Raw genomic sequence first — 20,023 nt, forward strand, 5'->3', positions numbered from 1 at the left:
AGTTTCGTTTTGGTCTGGAGGCAAAAATGTAGAAGGCGAACTCTGACAAGAAAGATAAGTTTGTTCTGTACGTGTGTGGTATTTTCCTTTCTTAAAAAACATTGGGGGAGGGTGCACTTTTTCACAAGTCATACTGATCCTGACAGGTCTCTCTTCTATTTGAAAATCTCCCCCCTTTTCTTGGATCTTTGTCTTTCAGCGTATTAATGGTGATGGCACTGGAAATCGCCCAGATCTCTTGAAATATGGGACCCACGAAAAAAAGAAAACGATTCTATGACTGAGGTGGGAGCCAGCACATTTTGGCTTAGTGGCTATTTATTTAAATAAACTCCTCTGGTAATAAACCTTTAGGGCAGGGAGGCTGAGTTTTGAGGCTGAGATGAAAGAAAACACTGGCTGCAGAAACAATGACCAAAGTCATTCAATCAGTCATTCAATCGTCACTTCAATGCTGGTGATGGAGATGCAGGTGTCCAGCAAGGCCTGACAGCAACATCCCTTGGGGTTAGTTATGACACAGGCATCAAAGAGGGCCACCTCGAAGCCCAGCTGCCAGGAGGAAAATGATAGCCAAAGGAAAAAACAAGGGTGGGGTCCCTGTGACTAGACAAAATGTACCCTCACTTTCATCAGGAGGGAGGATCAGCGGGGCCGACCACAGAGCCCTTGGTTAGGGCTCTGGAGGACTCAGATTAGAGAGAGAGACAGTGTGTGTGTGTAAGGAGAGCGGTGGGAAGGGGAGCCCTCACTGTACAGATTTTTGTAACAACTGGATCAAAACAACTCAAGAGGAGACTGTGAACAGAGCCATCCTGGGCAAGTTCTACATTTTGCCACAGAAACCAGTAATGTTATTACTACCAAATGCTTCCTCTCTTTGTTCTTCTGAGCCAACCTTTGTCCCTGTCGCTCAGACATTAATTTTCCTGGTTAGGACACTTTGAGTTCTAGAAGGGTAACCCGATGAATAACTGGAGGCTTGGCAAGAGATGATTACCACCCCACATGCGAAACCACAGCGTCTGCCCACCAGATAGAACCCCACGCTTGGAAAGTAGAAATCTGGGGTCTCTAGAGATCAGACCCCCCTGGGACAGAAGGACTTCAGAGGGGCTGCTGCCATCCTGGAAGGGGGGAAGGGCAGGAATGATTTTAAAAATCCTAGTCCTTTTGAAGTCTGAGTTGAAATCAGGAGAAGGGAAGAAGCTGAAGCTGAGAAAAGCAGGAACTCTGAGGGCAGCTGACTCATAGGGGCAGACTCTCAGGCTAGGCGGCCCTCTGCCCAAAATTATCTCTCTCCAATCAGTTCCACTGTTTTCACTTATCATGCTGCTTGATAGCTTAAAAATAGAGATTAACATGGAGCATTATCTATTTAAAATGCAGCCCTCTCTGGGAATGGTAGTAAGGCATCAGCCACTCACAGGTTGTTGTGAATTAGTTTAATTTAGGGAGTGGGGATTAGAATGGAGAACATTTAGAGAGCAGGTAATCGCTCCAAGCCTTTATTTTACACACGAGGAAACAGTGGTCCAGAGAGAGGAAGCTTCTCATTCAAGAACACAGAAGGTCAATGGCAGAGTGAGGTTACAGCTGCTGCTCTTTTTTTTGGTTGTTTGTTTGTTTTAATTAATTAATTTTTTATTTTTGGTTGCATTGGGTCTTTGTTGCTGCTCTCAGGCCTTCTCTATTTGCGAAGAGCGGGGGCTACTCTTCGTTGTGGTGCGCGGGCTTCTCATTGCGGTGGCTTCACTTGTTGCAGAGCCCAGGCTTTAGGTGCACGGGCTTCAGTAGTTGTGGCACGCGGGCTCAGTAGATGTGGCTCTTGGGCTCCAGAGCGCAGGCTCAGTAATTGTGGCGCATGGGCTTAGTTGCTCTGCGGCATGTGGGATCTTCCCAGACCAGGGATCGAACCTGTGTCCCCTGCATTGGCAGGCAGATTCTTAACCACTGTGCCACCAGGGAAGTCCCACAGCTACTGCTCTTGGTCTATGGGATCAGACAACTCATGTTCCCCCGGCACAAGTTAAGGCTGATTTATTTAAAATAGTCATCTGTTGAGCATCTTCTCCATGCCAGGTGCAGGAAGAAGAGCGGGGGACACAGAGAACATGGCCTTCTCCTCACTGAGCTTATAGTCTAGGTTGGGAGACTGATAAATAAATACAAATACCGCCACCCAGGAAATTAAGCAACTACAGTTTCTGACCTGTTATAAAGAAAGTAAGCAAGGAATGGCTATGAAGAGGGAAAACTATTTCAGATGAGGTGGCAGAGAAGTTCTCAAGGGCATTTCAGGAAGGATCTGGAAGATAAGAGAGATCACCCTCCACAGAGTCTAGGGCAAGTACTAATAAGGGCTAAAGCTTTGAGCAAAGAAAGAGCTGCATGTGATCTGGAAACAGAGAGAGGGATGCTTGGATGCTTGGATGTTGGACTTCAAAGATCTAGGGTCAAACCACGACCCCACTGTCTACCAGCTTTGGGCCTATACTCTTTAGCCCCGGGATTGAGGTTGTAAGATACAGTGGTTAGACCTGTTGTCTTCATCTTGATGGCCACTGAGATGAGATGGCCAATCTCATATTTCACCTGACTTCTATTTTGGATACTTACTGCTGTTTCCTACACTATACGGTGACATTTTCCATTTCTGACGAAGATAAAGTTGTCTTTTACACTCACACTTCTTGGTTCTAATATTTTAATATTGCCACCTCTTCCTTTCAAGATCCTGACAGGTTTCCCGATCATATATCAGATCTTTATTTCACTGTTCTATTACTTGGTTGGACTGAAAAAGATACCAATTCACCTGGACTCGGATTTTAATATCACATTTGGCTCTGTATTTTCATTTCTGCTGCCACTAACAAATGCCAGCCTCTGTGAATTTCTTAAACCGCCACTTAGAGATTGAAGGATACCACCTAGTGAATACTGAAAAAGCTTGAATCAAAATTTCTTTTATAGTTGTATCATTTCTCTGTGAGTCCCATCAGCACGGCTCCTACCCCCCCCTTCAATATTTATTTATTTATACGTTGAACGGATGTATAACACACAGACAGAAAAGAGTGTGATGCGTTTTCACAAACTGAGCACGCCTACACAAAGAGCACCCAGATCAAGAAAGGGAAGATTATCAACAACCCAGAAACCCTTCCATGACTTTTGAGTCACTAACTCCTCCCAGTGTAATCATTATCAGGACTTCTAATAGCACAGACTAGTTGTGCCGCCTTTAGAGCTTTTTACAGATGAGAGCACATACTCTGTACTCTTTTTTTTTTTTTGAATTTTTTTTATATGGCAGGTTATTAGTTATCTGTTTTATACATATTAGTGTATACATGTCAATCCCAATCTCCCAGTTCATCCCACCCCAACCCTGCCCCGCTCGCCCCCCGCTGCTTTCCCCCCTTGGTGTCCATACATTTGTTCTCTACATCTGACACACTCTGTGCTCTTGTATCTGACTTGCTTCACTCCCTATTGTCATACTGACCCGTGTTTCATCGTCTGGATGGTTGTAGATCATTTATTCTGGGTACTGTATAGGATTCCACGGTGGGAATAGACAGCAATGTACTTATCCTTTTTACAGTTGTCTTTGCATATTCTCTGAGCAATTAATTTGAGTACACACCCCTCAAACCCCTTTCCACCATCCACTCATTCTCCTTCTAAGAAGTACACAGTTACTGATTTCTTAAAAAACCCTTTTTTTTAAAAATTTCTTGGAACTGCCGTGTTTTATCAGTGTTACAATTACAACTTTATAACCACATCCTAAATGATGAACAGCTGTCCTAACAATACCAATCATATATGTCCATTACTCTACAGTTTATACCATATATATTTTTAAATGTACTGTCTCACTTATTTAATCTTCTCCCAAACTTATGAAGTAGGTACAGGGTTAGGACTAGCATTTAACAGGTGGGCTACCTGGACCCCAGGGAAGTCCTTTGCCTAAGAAGATACTAGGTTTTAAGTGGCAGAGCGGATTTCTGGCTCTCAAACTTGGAATCGTTCCTGCGCTCGGGAATCGAAGTTAATATCTGACAGCAGCGTTGTGAAAACTGACAAAATCTGTATCAGGGCTTCCCTTCCTCCCCTTGGCCACAGCTCTCTAAAGGCCGGGTGCCTGAGCCCAGGCCTCCTTTAGCTCCACCTCCAAGAGTCCTTGGAGCCTGGAAAGGAGACGGCGAGACTCTTGGTTTCCGATCCCACGCTCCTTTCCCGCCAGAATTTTATTTAGTCACATACATTTTGATATTTGCTCTCGCATGTTTCCCAAGAGACAGATCAAAAAAAAAAAAAAACAACAAAGGCACCTGACGATGAACTGACGACTCCCCTTGCCGTCACTCCTCAGCCTACTCTGTGTTTGTTGAGGTCTAAGGCTCAGAAAGTGATTCATTTCCTCTTTTTCTTTTAGTTTCCTTTCTCTGCCTGTTACCTTTTTCCTTTCTCTGCAGAACTCAGCAAAGTGATCCTGTTTATAATCGACGAATGCCGGGTGGAGTTTGGCCTGTCATCCTTATGCTAGGGCAGCTATTTGAGTTTTCCCAGGCGGGGCTTCTGTGTTTGGGGTGAGGCACGTGCGCATCGTAAATGCGGACCTTCAGGGTGGAAGGGGCTGGCACTTTCTTGCCCTGCCCTCCTCATTCTGGGAATACTGGTGGGGGGAGGCAGGTGGAGAAGGATCCAATTGTCCTGAGTCTTCTGGATAGGACGCCCACTGAAGTAGCCCATTTGCCTGTATTATTCGATTTCTTACTCCTCCCGGCCCACCCCCCCAAAAAAAAGCCCCGTAAGGGAGGTAGCATTATTATTCTCCCTTCCCCAAATAGGAAACCTCGGCCCAGAGAAGTGAAGTAACTTGTTTAAATATACATATCAAGTAAATAGTGAAGCTGGCAAACAAATTTAAAAAAAAAAGGCATAAGAGAACTTCAAACAAAATTTCCCCATTAACCTGACTTGTGTCTATGTAGTGTAATTCTTTGAGACTTAGATCATTATGTCCGATCATTAACTATTGTCAAAGAAGATAAAACTGATTATTCTAGCATTTCAACCACCACCCCAAATTTGACAGATTTTTAAAAAATCCCCTGGGGGTTTTGATGAAGATGAAGATGAAGATTGGCCCTGGGTAACAGAAGCATCTAAGATAGTCTGGAGGAAAGGTAGCAATGAAGGAGAAGGGGGCAGTCCTGGCCTTGGGACATGTGCAGCTCTATTTTAGGGGACCCATAAGACAATCAGTGACCTGTGGTACCAATGAGCCAGAGAAAGTGGGATACAGATCTGTTTGCATGGACAATGGAGAAATATCTACAAATTCTTCAGCAAAGGAATGAATGTCAAGGAATTGGTGTTTTATAGGCAGACTGAAGGGTGAGGGGGCTCCACTGGCAGCAAAGGACAGGCCTCCAGGTAGAAGACTTTTGCAATAAAATCAGAGTGAAATCACACACTCTGTAGGCAGAGGAATTTGAGGACGAAGGTTAAACCCAAAGGTCATTTTGAAGAAAGATGTACTAGGATTGATGACAGCTTGAATACAGGGGATAAAGAAGACGTGAGAAGTCAACCGCTGATTGTGGTTTCCAGTGTTCTACTCTGGGAGGACGGACTAATTATGACTTGGGTTTCTGTAAACGTGAGCTTGAAAGGACGGATACCTAACTTCCAGGGGTGCCGTGAAACTTTCTCTAAGGCTTTACTCCAGCCTTCTCTGGGCCTTGCATCATACCTAGGAGATGGGGAGGGGGAGAGGGAGGGAGAGGCGTGCTAGAATCAGATCAGTCCCTCCACACATTCAAAAAAGAGGGATCTGAGGAAGGGCCAGTGCCCTGGTGCTTCTGTCACCTCTGCTGCAGACCCTGGATCAGACCCTGGTCCGACCTCAGCCTTTGTTCTTCAGGAGTTCTGTTGTCTACTGACTTTGTTCATAGTGTTATTTTACTGACCCAAAGTTTTACATTTCTAGGAAATCAAATGTGTCCTTGGGACTTGGTATTCACAGCTCAATCCAATTCTAAGATTATAGGAATATTCACCCATGATTGTTTCAAGTACTTTTTAATGTGTCCAATATTTATATTTAAACCTGTGAACCCTTTGGAGTTCGTTTTGATGCAGATAATGAGATAGGAATCAGACTTTTTTTTTTTTTCATGGATGTATAGTCAATCACCTTACAACTGTTTATGGAGTAATCTACCTTGTTTCCATTGAATTGAAATACCAGCTCCATCATATAATTTATTCTCACCTGTTTTGAGGCCTGTATCTTTAACTCTTTGCTCTGTTCACCTATTGGTCATCATACTTTTGTCTTTACATCTGCTTTAGAATATTTTAATAAATGAAAGGGCTAGTTCTCAATTTGGTACATTCCTCAAGAAATCTCCCTGTGACTTTAACTGGCACTGTGTCACATTCACAGAATCATTGGACAGGGTCCTCTCATCCAGGAGTAGCTCTTCCTTCAAGTCCTTCAGGACACAACCAGGATTCTCCATTCAGATTTTGCATATGCCTTGAGGAGTGCATAAATATATTTTTTTGTATTAGAAATGGGTGGTATTTTTTAAAACATTATATTTTCTATGCAGTTATTGTTGGACTATCAGAAGGCTATTTTAGAATACTGATGTGGTGTCTAACCTGAAATCTCTTATGACTTCTAATGGCTCTTCTTTCTCACTCTTTGTCCTGCTAAGAACATCAGGGTGGCGGGGCTGCTGGTTTCACTCTGGCCACCTCTCTATCTCATTTTCTCTCTCTCTCTCTCTCTCTCTCTCTCTCACACACACACACACACACACACACACACACACACACACATTCCCATCTGTCCTCTTCCTCACAAGGATAGCTCCCCTCCCCTGTCCTATCTGGGAATAAGAACCAATGAACAAACGCTCACTCCCTTTTTTCCCTTCGGCTCTGGCACGGTTTTTTTTTTTTTTTTAACATCTTTATTGGAGTATAATTGCTTTACAATGGTGTGTTAGTTTCTGCTTTATAACAAAGTGAATCAGCTATACGTATGCATATATCCCCATATCTCCTCCCTCTTGCGTATCCCTCCCACCCTCCCTATGCCACCCCTCTAGGTGGTCACAAAGCACAAAGCTGATCTCCCTGTGCTATGCGGCTGCTTCCCGCTAGCTATCTATTTTACATTTGGCAGTGTATATATGTCCATGCCACTCTCTCACTTCGTCCCAGCTTACCCTTCCCGCTCCCCATGTCCTCAAGTGCATTCTCTACGTCTGCGTCTTTATTCCTGTCCTGCCCCTAGGTACTTCAGAATCTTTTTTTTTTTTTTTAGATTCCATATATATGTGTTAGCATATGGTATTTGTTTTTCTTTCTGACTTACTTCACTCTGTATGACAGACTCTAGGTCCATCCACCTCACTACAAATAACTCAATTTCGTTTCTTTTTATGGCTGAGTAATATTCCATTGTATATATGTGCCACATCTCCTTTATCCATTCATCTGTCGATGGACACTTAGGGTGGCACGTGGTTTTTCATATTTGATTTGACTCTAGGGGCATCTGGAGACCGCCAAAAGACTTTAGAACAGGGAAGGAATTCTATCTTTTAAAAATAAAAACCTGACCACTCTGGAGGCAGTGTGGACAATGGATAGAAAGATTTTAAAAAGAGACAAGGGAAAATTAGCATTAAAGAAAGTCCGGCTGGCTGCAGTGACTATAGATGAAAGAGGGGCAAGTATGGAGGGGAAGGCCAGGGAGGAGCCCTGCTGTGGCCCAGGTGCAGGAGGGACTGGCCCAGAATGTGGAGAGCAAGGAAGAGCCTCCAGGGGCGTTCAGGATGACTTCATATAGATTGGCCGTGAAAGTGCTATAGAGGGAGGGGAGGAGGGTGGATCCCGGGTCTCCTGCTTGAACATCTGGAGGGGGTCTCGGGGATGGTGCTGTGTATGGAGACTTCAAATCTGGAGGTTGAGTGGATGCTCTATGAGTTCACTTTTGAAACATACAAATTTGAAGTTTGAGAACATGGAAGTGGACGTGGGGAAATTCCACACTGAGGTTTGGAATGTGGGTGGTGCAGGGACGAAATCTCTGAGAACGGGCTGTGAGAACGCTGGAGACTGTGTAGGGGGAGAGGCATGAGTTAGTGAGCTTGCAATGGCCTGCTCCAGGATGGGGAGCAGCAAAGGGGACCCAGGAGGGCCAAGAGAAGCAAGAGGAACAGTAGAAAGCTTGGGACAGCGTTAATTCCTAAGGGTGCTCATTCTAGCCTCTCCCTCTGAGCGTCTAAACTTTTAGATATGGAGGTTGATTGTTTTTTTGTTTTTTGTTTGTTTGTTTGTTTTTGGCCGCACTGCGTGGCTTGCAGGATCTTAGTTCCCTGACCAGGGATCGAACCCAAGCCCCCTGCAGTGGAAGCGGGGAGTCCTAACCACTGGACAGCCAGGGAAGTCCCTGGAGGTTTACTGTTAAAGAGAAATACTTTAATAGAAAAACAAGAGGCAGAATTTAAATGCCCAGTGTTTGTGATCTCTTCTGATTCATGGTCAAGCTTTCTTATCAACCAATGACTGTGATGAACTAGGTGAAGATTAAGAAGGTTTGGATTACAGTGGCGACTAGTTTACTTATTAGCGCTGTGAATTTAGGCAGACAACTTAACCTCCTTCAGCTTTGGTGTTCTCATCTGCTCTGTGACTAGCCCCATGGGTCCAGGCACTGGGGATAGCGGAGAACAAGCCTATAAGGTCTGAGCTCACATGGAGTTTGACTTCAAAAGGGGAAGTAGGTGATAACAAGTCAGTCAACTAAACACAGTCGATTTCATGGTAGATAGTCCTTTGGAGGGTAGGGACAGGCAATTTGAGACAGGACAGTCAGGGGGTGCTTTCTGAGAATATAGCATTTGTTCTGAGACTTGTGTAGCCAGAAGGATCTAGACAAGGAAAGATCAGGAGAAAGTATTCTAGGCAGAGTCAAGGGCAAGGGCAAAGGCTCAAAAGCAGGAAGCAAACTGAGAGTTTGAGGAGGACGGCCAGGGGAGTCCCAGTCAGAAGCATTCCCGCTAACGGGAATCCAAGGCTGACAGTTCTGTATCAGTGATACTCAATCCACTTTGTGGGTGCAGTTAGATTAGATTAGGCACGAATGAGGGTAATTAAGAATTCAGCCTCCCTCATTTTCCAAGTCTACGCAGCGTGAAATTGTATCCCCTTCCAGAGGAAGCAACTATTGATTATCCACACAGCTGGATAACAATTCTGCTTGCATCAGTAATGCTCAAAGCTTCCGGATGCTCAAGACATCTTCTAATTCCCTGTTTCCCTCTTCTTACCAATTGTGTCTTTGTTTTACCTCTTCTGCCTCTTCTGGATCATGATTACCATGCATTTCAGCTCTGCCTCTGCCCCATTCACAGGGTATAAGCTCTGGGTCAGTTGTGTATGTATTATTATTGTTTTTATCCTTTTTTCCTAAGCGTATTTATCCTGAAGGTGCAGGTTTCTTTTGTCTCCTGATGATAATTAAGAGGTCTTTTCCTTTTTCTTCCCCTAACTAAATTGTTTAAATTGTGAACTACAACACTAAACCGGGAAAGTATACAAAGCACAAATTATTTTCACTTAGCTATTTTGTAAAAATATTTTCATGTGTCACATAATTGCACAATAAATTATAATCCATTTTCAATTATTTGCTACTAATTCATATATATTTTATTTTTTTCACTAGAGTGTAAGCTACTTGAGGTCAAATATCACTTCTCAAGTGCCTTTTCATCCTCTCCATTAGTGTACCAACATTATCATAGAAGTTTGTTAAAATGTTTGTTTCCAGGCTAGGACCCCACAGATTGTGATTCACTAACCTGAGGTCAGGCAGGTCTGCATTTTAAATAAGCTCATCAATTGATTCTGAGGTTATATTTGCACAGATTACACTTGGACAATCATTGCTTTCTAACTCTTAAACAAGACTGAATTACCTTCCTAGTAGTTACTCATTGACAACCTAAAAATCATTTTGTTTATCATTAGATATTCTGCATTCTAATTAACATAGCATTTACTAATAGCTTCTTCAATGAAATGCTCTAAACTAGTTGGATTTACTTACTTGTTGAAAATCAATAATTCAGATAACAAATGTATAGGTAGTCCTGACCTATTTCCATCATTCCGCTGATGCTTGTTGAACCGTTCCACTGCCTGTTTCTTTCTTTTTTTTTTTTTTTTAATTTTATTTATTTATTTTTGGCTGTGTTGGGTCTTCGTTTCTGTGCGAGGGCTTTCTCTAGTTGTGGCAGGCGGGGGCCACTCTTCATCGCGGTGCGCGGGCCTCTCACTATCGCGGCCTCTCTTGTTGCGGAGCACAGGCTCCAGATGCGCAGGCTCAGTAGTTGTGGCTCACGGGCCTAGTTGCTCCGCGGCATGTGGGATCTTCCTAGACCAGGGCTCGAACCCGTGTCCCCTGCATTGGCAGGCAGATTCTCAACCACTGCACCACCAGGGAAGCCCCACTGCCTGTTTCTTGCAGTTAAAAAAAGTACAGACATGCTTGATGATCATTATCTGTGATAATCCAAAAAAAAAAAAAATCCAGAAAAGAATTAGTAAACAGAGGAGAATAAAATAAAGAACAGAAACCTTGGGAAATTAAAAAAGGTTTTTCCTCTGTTTTCCATATTTTATAAGTTGCACTAATAGAAATTATATTTACTTTTAAGCTCCATCAAAGCATTTCTTGAAATCTTGTTTGGCTTTGTGAGTGGGAAGCCTAGGGGTGGGGGGGTGGATGAGGGGTGAGGTGTCACACCACAATCTTCAACTAAGAATGTGTGGTGGGGTACACACGCTTTCTGTGCCTGACGGATGTTCTAAACCTGTTCCCTCAGACGTCATTTTATTTCTTATCTTATCTATATTGCTTTTGACCTTTATTTCAGGCTGCTTCAAATCCATTGTCAAGTTTACTAAAGTCCTTTTGATTTGTAAATGTGCAAATTGCAAACAGGATGAAAAAAAATATGTATAGAACTTTTTTATAAGGCAGTTGATAAAGGGGGATGTCAGGGGTTGAACGGAGTCTCTCTCAGAAAGATATGCTGAAGTCCTAATCCTCCATTTCCCCCTCGTCCTCCAACCTGTGAATGTGACTTCATTTGGAAATAGGGTCTTTGCAGATGTAAAATTAGGTCATACTAGATTGGGGTGAGCCCTAATCCAATGATTGATGTTTATATAAGAAGAGGGAAATTTGGACACAGACACACAGGGGAGAAGGCCATAAAAAGACGGAGGCAGAGATAGGGGTGATGCATCTAAAAGTCAAAGATTGCCAAGGATTACTGGCAACCAGCAGTAGTTAGAAGAGGCTAGGATTTCTCCCCTATAGGCTTCAGAGAGAGCACAGCTCTGTGGACACCAAATTTGATTTCAAACTTCTAGCCTCCTGAACTGTGTGGGAATACATTTCTATTGTTTTAAACCGCTCAATTTGTGGTACTTTGTTATGACAGCCTTAGGAAACTAACATAGGTGAAAATGTCAATTACACTGACAAATATCAAGTCTTGGTCTGATAGAATTTGGTCCTATTCTAGTCAGGAAATATGGGAATTTTAATAAAGACAGGGTTGAAACAGGGACTGTCTTTGCTGACACTACCATCTTGTATGAGAATTACCATAATGTATATCTTGATCAGTCACACTGTCTCCGGTCTTAGCTTGGTTAATCTAGTCACGCTGCAGCCAGAGTGAACTTTCTAGAGTTTGATCATATCACCCACGTGCTTAAAACCTTCAGTGGTGCCCCCATTGTCCCCACAATAATGCGCAAACTCCTCAGGTGGCTTGTCCCTCCCCACCCCCCCGACTGCTCTTCAGTCTTTGCATGGAACATACTTCTTCCCTTTGGCCTCACTGCTTGGCCAACTCCTATTTATGCCTTGGGTCTCTATGGAGATGCCTTTCCTGCTTAATTGCCCTCCCAGGCAGTCCCACAGTCTGCCATAATTTCCCTGGCACAGCCCTGATGTACATCTTTTTGCATCTGCCTGTATACTCACCTGTATCGTCCTCTAGACTTGCTCCTCAAAGTGGTATCTATAGACCAGAAGGATCACCGAGTTTAAGACGCAGAATCTCAAGCCCAGCCAGATCTCCACAATCAGATGTGTATTTGAACAAGATACTCAAGTGATTCTTAGGCACACTGAATTTGCGTGGTACTGGTCTCTTCAAGGTAGGTTCCATGGGGGTAGGAAGCATTGTCTCCCCAGAACCCAGCACAGTGTCTGTCTTAAAATAGAGATTGAAATGATCAATGCATGAGGCTGATTTCATGTTAACAAACATGCTATACAGGAAAAAACCAAGTCCCCTTTTATCAGAATAAACAGACTCAGGCCTACAGCCTATACATTTTGTCAAAGTCTTCCTTTAAATTCCCCCTCATTCATCTCTCATATCCTCATTTCCTACCAAATCTTATTTTCTGCATGAAAGAGATGAATGACTATTCTATTAGTAATCATGTCTACTATTTTGTTTTGTTTTGTTTTTAGTAATTTTTTTTAACACTCTAAGTGACAACACAGATGTGGCCAGATTTGCACTGTCATTTTCGAACTTGTCCATGAAAACTAAAACCTGGTAATAGTTTTAAAAATTGTCTTCACCAGTCCTTTAAAAAAAAATGAAATAACAGGGTTCTAATGCTTCATGATAAATCATTATTTTGTCATTCTCTGGGTCCAAATAGTTAAGAAAGCCTTTTCACACACAGCTTCTAATTCTCTTAATATAATGTTAGATCTGAAAAAGAGTTTATGGACCATCTCAAATTCAAAATCTTAACAAGTCCTCCATAAATGGCTGATTTGACCCATCTCTGAAGTGCACCTTCTAATCTTCTCTCCTCCCTTTTCCTTCCAGGGAGTTAAATTTGCAATTCCCTAAAAGTCACAACTTGCCTAAGGTTTGCATCAAGTATGGGTCATGTGGCTAATGACCTTTCCTAATGATAATGTTAGAGGTCAAGATTGACACACCCTTTGTGGGTAAACATGATATGATTTGTTTTTCTTTCGTTGAATGTATATATTACATTTCAGGGTGCATGGTTTGATGAGAAGTTTACTAATTTATCCAATCAAGAAGCTAATGGTGTTACTTAAGTATTGTCAGTCAAAATGAGCCTTGAGAATGGTTTTGGGACACCGGGTTCAAGACAACAGCTTTCTAGGCAGAATCTCTGCTGGGCTTCCTGTGACATGTAGTGGTAACTCCTGAATTTTGTCCACTCTTAACCCTATGTGTTTACCACACTCAAAACTAAGTTGCTTAAATTCAAGAGTAGTTTTGTTCCACGCTTACAGCATTGTCTGTACTTCTGCAGGACCAAGCCACAAATACCTGCAGGTTTGTGTTGATTGAGTGATTTAAGGTAAATAAACAAGTTCAAATGCCTACTGGGGCCAGATAATGTAAATGAGAAAAACAAACAGCAGGGAGTGCGGCCAACCAAAGAGCTCCGCCCGACGTCTAAGGGCAGCAGCTGCATCCTCGCTTCTAGCCGGCTCCGCACGTTCGGAAAACGAATCTTGGGTTTTGAGCTAATGATTTCCCAAAGAACGCCAGAAATCCCAGCTTTTAATGCAGTCTTTCAATGTTTAAATGTTGGTAACCAATTCAGATTTTCACAAGGCCAATACTGTGAACCGAACCAAAACCTTCCAGGAAGCCACGCAGCTCTCGGCAACCAACGTGCAACCTCTGCATTATATAGCTCAGATGAAAAAAAAACGCTCATTTTCTAAGAAACTGTGATTCCTGGGAAGGCCACAGAGGGTAAGAGGTCTTGCTCAGTATGGGCCTGCCTGGGTTCAGATCCTGCCACTGCTCTCTGCCTATGTGAGCTTGCGCAGCTCCATCTCTATAAACCTCAGTTTTCACACCTGCAAAGTGGCCACGATGGTAAGAATGTCCGCTTGGTCGGGCTCTTCTGAGGACAGAGTGAGAAAATGTCTGAGGAAGCCCTCAGCACGAAGCCCTCAGTATCTGTTGCCTAGCCCGAATGACTCCTTCTCTTTAGAATAATGGAATTATTCAAGGGTCAGCCAAACATCGGGCAAATAACTTCATATTCCCAAATATCTCGTTCCTCCCTCCACGAGGGCATCTGAAAGTTGTCTACATGATGACCTACTATTTTTTGTGTTACTAAGCATCTGGAACGAGCAATGAGACCTACCCAGGGGGGAATATGCTCTTCTTTCAAAATCACAGTCGTCACCCGGGCGGAGAACTGGCCACTTCTCCCATCCACTTTCCTTCTCTCTCCCCCCGCCCCCCTTCCCCAAGTCCAAACAGTGTTTGCTCCCAAGCTGCAGGGTTTCAATTTACAGTTAACTTCCCAGCAGTTTCAGTTTCAATCTGGTACTTTTCTCCCTTGGCTTCCGGCACCATTTCTATTGTTATTAAGTGTTCTCTTCGTTTCACTTCCCTGGAACTTCCCACGCTCTCCGAGTCTGAAAACTGTCCTTTCCCGAACTCTTTCCGGAGTTTGTTTACGAAAGTCTCTAATTGCCCGTTTATGATAGGGACGAAGCTCCAGGCCTCTCCGTCCCCAACTTTCCCGCTAGGAGAACCTTTCTCCGCTCGCGACTCCTAGACCCCGCCGCGCCTGCAGCTGACCCGTTGGTCAAGAAAGTAGTGTAGGGGCCGGGCCGGGTCCCCACCCCGCCGATCGGCGCCGCCGCGGGTCGCCAGCGGGTCCCGGCAGGTCGCGCGGCGCGGCGCGGGGTTCCCCGCGGGCCCGGCCCGGACGCCCGCTCCCTCCCGGCGCGGTGGCCCGCGGGGGGCGGGGACAGGGGCGGGCCCGGCGTCAAGTTTCGCTACGTCACCGGGAAGTCCCCATCTGATCGGAGCGCGGGCAGCGGCGGGCGCCCACACCTCCGAGTTTCCTGGCGGTGGACAGTGTGGGGTCTCCAGCTCCGGCCCGTCCGCCCCGCGCGCAGCCCGAGTCCTGCAGACCCAAGTGCCAGGGTTGGAGGACTGCGTTCCCGGACTCCGCCGCACAGTTCCCGGCGGCTGCTTCCAGAGATGCCTGGAAGGAGGGCTCGTAAGAGCGCTCAGCAGAGCCCGACGCGGGCCCCGGCAGGTAGGGAGCACCTGGGGCTCGCGGAGATCCTGGCCGAGGCGGGGGCCGGGGTCGAGGTCTTGGTCGGGCCAGGGTCAGCCCGTCTGCTCAGGGTCTCAGAGTCGGGCCCGGTCTGCTCCCTTGCACGTGCTTTAGGGACGCCTCCAGGAAGTTCTTCGGGGGTTTAACTCCGGACCGCGGAGAAGGCGGGGGAGGGAGCCGGGTTTGGGATCGGGATGCAGCTGCGTTTGAGCGGATGCCAAAAGCCGCCTTCCATCCCCACTTGCCCTGTCCCGGGGCCACGGGGAGAAAAAGCGCAAGTACGGGCTACAGCCACGCGGAGAAAGTAATTGTCACGGCAGGTGGGGCCGGGGCCGAGAGAGGCTCCGGGAGCCACGGCTTCCCGGCGCTTCCTGAGACAGGCCCGCTTCCTCCGGAGTCCAGGCTCTGGTGAGTGCCCAGCTCTGCTCTCTCTGTTTCACCAACAAAAGCTGTAATGACGCTTGGTACGATCACAGCTTTTCCGCAAAGGACTGTTGGAGGGTTACGGAGGCCCCGCAAGGAACACGGAGGTCAGAAGCCTAGACAGTCTTGCTTCTTTGTTAAAAGTATAACATTTTAATAATCCCTAATTAGTTACAGAATTGGGATAGGAGGAGAACAGGAGTTTGTCCGCAATGTTTTTTAATCCATCCATTCCAACGCCCTTCCCCATCACATGTAGCCTCATCGAATAACTTCAGGTCGGCAGCAAAGAAGGCAAGTAAGACCGTGGGCAGGAAATCTGTGTGGTTCATACTGCTGTTACATCAGACGGTATTAGGCCCCTTTTAAACTTAGTGTAATTTTATAGAGCCCATGGGGCGTGCAAAGGAAGTGGTGCATTGCCAATGTGACCATGGCGAAATTGGCACCAGGCTGCTCTCTCTAGCTCTTGTTTGGGAGGGAAAAAGCTTTGTCTACCTTTCGTGAAGTTCGAGAGTTCTGGCTGTGTTGCGAAAAACCGCATAAACCTTCACGATCCAACTTAGTCCCCATTAATAAGGGACAGCAGAAATGTCTCTCTTAAACTTGATTAGATAGTAAGACCTGTAAAAAAAATTGAGATATAAGTGACATATAACACTGTATTAGTTTTAGGTTTATGACATAATGATTTGGTATATGTGTATATTGTGACATGATTACCGTAATAAGTTAACATCCATCACCACACATGGTTACATTTATAGATGTAACAAAAAAGATTAAGGAAACAACTAGGTGCTATTTTCTTTTCTTTTCTTTTTTTTTTTTTTTTTGATGAAAGGGATAATTTTTTCTCTTACAATTCAGGGCTTCTAAAATGGTAGCCTGAATGATAAATGTTTTTTTAGGATTGTATGTTAATATATCCCACTCACTGAAAAGAACTTGTTAGGGATTATGAATTTTTTTTTTCTTTTAGGAATTACAAAAATTTAACCCAGCTCTTGTAAAAAGAGAAATTGGTTAAAATGTAGGTTTAAACATCCACTTTAGTATATATTTACAGTTTTAATTTATTTTGAGCCTGAATAGGGTATTTGCAGGGTCTGTTTACAAAATAAATCAGATTTTAATTTGTAGTCATAATGATTTTTAGTGATCATAATCATGATATTGAAGTGTACCAAAAAGAAGCTGAATTGCTCTTTGAAATATACAAGAAAATTGTAATTATGGATCAGTATAGGTTTGGTGTTAACTTCATTTACTTTAAAAGTTTACTTAGAAATTAGATTATAAACATTACTTTTCCCTAATATTCAGTTTATTGCAATACCTTAATCATAAAAAATAGTAAACATGTGAATTAAACGTTAGTTTGTTTTGTGCTTCACTCATTTCCATAGAGGCAATGGATTGGTACCGATTGGGAAGAATTTGGTTTAGAGTAAGATGTAAATTTTAAGTTATTTTAGAAAATGTGGACTTAATTTTGGAATAAGATTTTATGAGTCTTTCATGAGAAAATTTCAGAGTTGTTTAAATGAGGATAAGAATACATTTAGATTTACCTATTATGAGGGCATAATCAGAGCTATTGCCATTTACAAAATAAATTGTACTGGAAAATAACATAAAAGTGTTTAGAATTTGACTTTTATTTCCCTAACCAATCTTACACGGGAAAGAAAAGGGTGACATCACCTGAGGCTGGCAAAGACTCACTTTCTCTTTGTGGTGTATGACATAAATGTCTGTATTTTGAAAGTAAGATAACATTTGCCTCATCCAGGATGCTTTAAAAAAAAAAAAAAAGATTGCAAAGTAAATGTCTTTATTCTTGCCTTAACTTTTTTTTGTTGTTTAGAGTCACCACATGTTCGTTTACATCGTGCGTGCCTGTGTGCATGTGCGTGTGTGTGTGTGTGTGTGTGTGTGTGTGTGTGTAAGTAGCCTTTCTCACATTCAGAAAACAGGTATACATAAAGTTAAGATAATGCTTCATGGGATAAATACTCAACTCGTCCCTGGGATGGGCGTATTAATTCTTGCTGGTTGCAGTTTGCAGTGTTGTCAGTGTAACTTTGATGTTTTGCTTTCCTCTTCAGATCCTGAAGTTGAGTGTGCCATTCAGTTCAGGAGAATTGGAGACAAACTGAATTTCCGGCAGAAACTTCTGAATTTGATATCCAAACTCTTCCGCTCGGGAACCTGACTTTAGAAGCTTTCGAATGAAGAGACTCCTTTCAAACGGAAGATTCCCCAGTAAGTGCAAATTTCAAAAATTAGAGGAGAGACTGCCTTGTAATGGAGATGAACAACGTGAAAGAGCTCTCACTTGCTTTCAGATGCCCTCAGAAACGAAGATGGATACATCAAAAATGAATTGTTGTTGGAGGTTTTCCAGAAGTCATCGTTTGGGATGTGAGAACATTAAAAAAACACTTTGTTTATTTTAAAACAAGAATGGAAGAGCTTTGAAAATAGGAAATTAATTATTTATACATTTTGGTTTTGCTTAGAGACTTGTTCTAGTATTTTTGCTAAAGGTTGCTGCCCAGTGTATGAGGAGTTGACAAATGATTAGACTATGGGCAGGGGCCAAGAAACAGAACATGTTCAATGTTTGTTTCTACTTTTGGATGACAACTCCAGAACAATGTATTATCTTTGGTTTATATATATTATCTTGTTAAAAGTAAAATTTTTTTCTGAGAACACTGAATGTCATAGTGAATGTTGATTTCATAGGTCACTACAAAATATAAACTAATTTGATAGTTTCTTTTTACTCAAAATGTATGGCTTCTGTTCAGATGAGCTTTTATTAAATGTGATCCTATGGGCCTTAACTGGGAAATTATATGCTTTGAAAAAATTTGAAGTGTTACTTGGTGCCAGTGGAATTCTTGCAGGTTGAGTATTAAAAGATTAAGAAGCATGGGGATTTTTGCATAACCGGGAATAATGAAAAATAAGTGACAGACTTTTTTTTTACTGCTGTAATTATAACTTAGTAAAACAAATATTCTAACGTAACTGTTGGTAAGAAAATAAATGTGTTTCTAAAGAAGTTTCTAAAATCTGTAAAATGTCCCTTCTCATACTAGTCAGCGTGCATTGTATAAGAGTGATCTTTTAAGAGAAATTAAGCATATTTTCATATTTGGGATACATATATATATTTTTAAAGGAACAGATTGCTCATCCAGAATGAAAATCCCATTTATATACATATACATATATCCATCTGAAGATATATATATATATATATATATATATATATATATATATATATATGGCATTAGAGTAATATGTAGTTTTTGAGAAAGGTTTCATGAATTCTATTGTTTTTTTTGGCCAGGCTATCAACAAAGTCCCCAGATATATAAAAAAAGAAATAATACTGTCATGATTGAATTTTAGCAGGAATAATCTTATTTATTTTACCTATTTATAATTAAACTATTTTTTGTCTAGTTTGAAACTGTATATTAAAGTTGCATTTTGGGGTTTTGTGACAAGGGTTTCATAACTACTTGAACTCTTACAGTAAGAATGTTTTAATATAGGCTGTAGTCACTTTAGATGAAAAATTACCTCAGCATCTGTTTTTCTTCAGTATTACTTAAGCTGTTAGTTTATTTAGTTGCAAAGATTTTTTTTTGGGGGGGGGGTCTGCCTAGTGGCAAGTATTTTGCCATGTGGATATTTATGGTCTGTAACTGTATTTATACATATATATATATATACATATACATATAAAATTTGATACTGTAGCTGTAAACTATTAAAAATTACCACCATTCTTTTCTGTGTGTTTATTTTTTCATCACGTAAGCTACTGAGTGTTCATTATGAAACCAGAATATTTTAACTGACTTCCATCAGCAGTTACCTTTTGACCAAACCATCTTCGTTCCAGTTCTGTGTGGGAGTGGGCAATTTGACGTGATTTCTGCTGTCAAGGGACTTATACTTTAATTGGGAAAGGAAGTAGTGAAACATAGGAAATTAATGCCAGGCATAGGTCTTGAGTGCTGCTGCATACCTTAGGTTGATGCCCAGAGAGTGATTTATTTAAAGTAGCCTACAGAGAGTCGTGATCTAATTAGTGGTACCGCGAGCAGCAAGTATTGCTTCATCTGAAGCTAGTCATGTGCAGAAGTAGGTGTGGTGCAAGTGGCCTTCCTGTTTGAGTGTGAGAACTCAAAAGATACCCCTAATTTGTAGCCTTGATCTAAGATCCACATCACCACCCCAGCCCTGCCCTCTGAGTCTGCTGAAGTCCTGGGATGTAAATGGCCTCCCTTAAATGGTGAGAGAGGGGAAGGGGGAGGAAGGTGAACGGGAGATGACAGCTACAGAACTGGAG

The 20,023-nt window shown here is 42.7% G+C and overlaps 1 protein-coding gene and 1 long non-coding RNA gene across 2 annotated transcripts; one reads left to right on the forward strand and one right to left on the reverse strand.

Annotated features, from left to right (window-relative positions):
• Positions 1-7,126: 7,126 nt before the first annotated feature.
• On the reverse strand, positions 7,127-14,827 carry LOC132347419 (uncharacterized). Its single transcript, XR_009497179.1, has 3 exons — positions 14,293-14,827; positions 12,107-12,338; positions 7,127-10,608 (listed from the first exon to the last, which is right to left on the reverse strand). It is a non-coding gene; the product is annotated as an uncharacterized LOC132347419 (long non-coding RNA).
• Positions 14,828-14,972: 145 nt separating this feature from the next.
• Positions 14,973-19,447, forward strand: PMAIP1 (phorbol-12-myristate-13-acetate-induced protein 1). The gene is made up of 2 exons (XM_059894209.1): positions 14,973-15,201; positions 17,757-19,447. The coding sequence occupies exons 1-2, from the start codon at positions 15,144-15,146 to the stop codon at positions 17,861-17,863; spliced, it is 165 nt and encodes a 54-aa protein (XP_059750192.1). The 5' UTR covers positions 14,973-15,143; the 3' UTR covers positions 17,864-19,447.
• Positions 19,448-20,023: the final 576 nt, after the last annotated feature.

The sequence above is a fragment of the Balaenoptera ricei genome, chromosome 14, assembly GCF_028023285.1.
Source record: "Balaenoptera ricei isolate mBalRic1 chromosome 14, mBalRic1.hap2, whole genome shotgun sequence".
NCBI lineage: Eukaryota > Metazoa > Chordata > Mammalia > Artiodactyla > Balaenopteridae > Balaenoptera > Balaenoptera ricei.

Coding starts and splice junctions, on each gene's coding strand:
- PMAIP1 (XM_059894209.1), top strand. CDS start 15,144: ATGCCTGGAAGGAGGGCTCGTAAGAGCGCTCAGCAGAGCCCGACGCGG. Junction 15,202..17,756: donor CCCGACGCGGGCCCCGGCAG/GTAGGGAGCACC, acceptor TTTCCTCTTCAG/ATCCTGAAGTTGAGTGTGCC.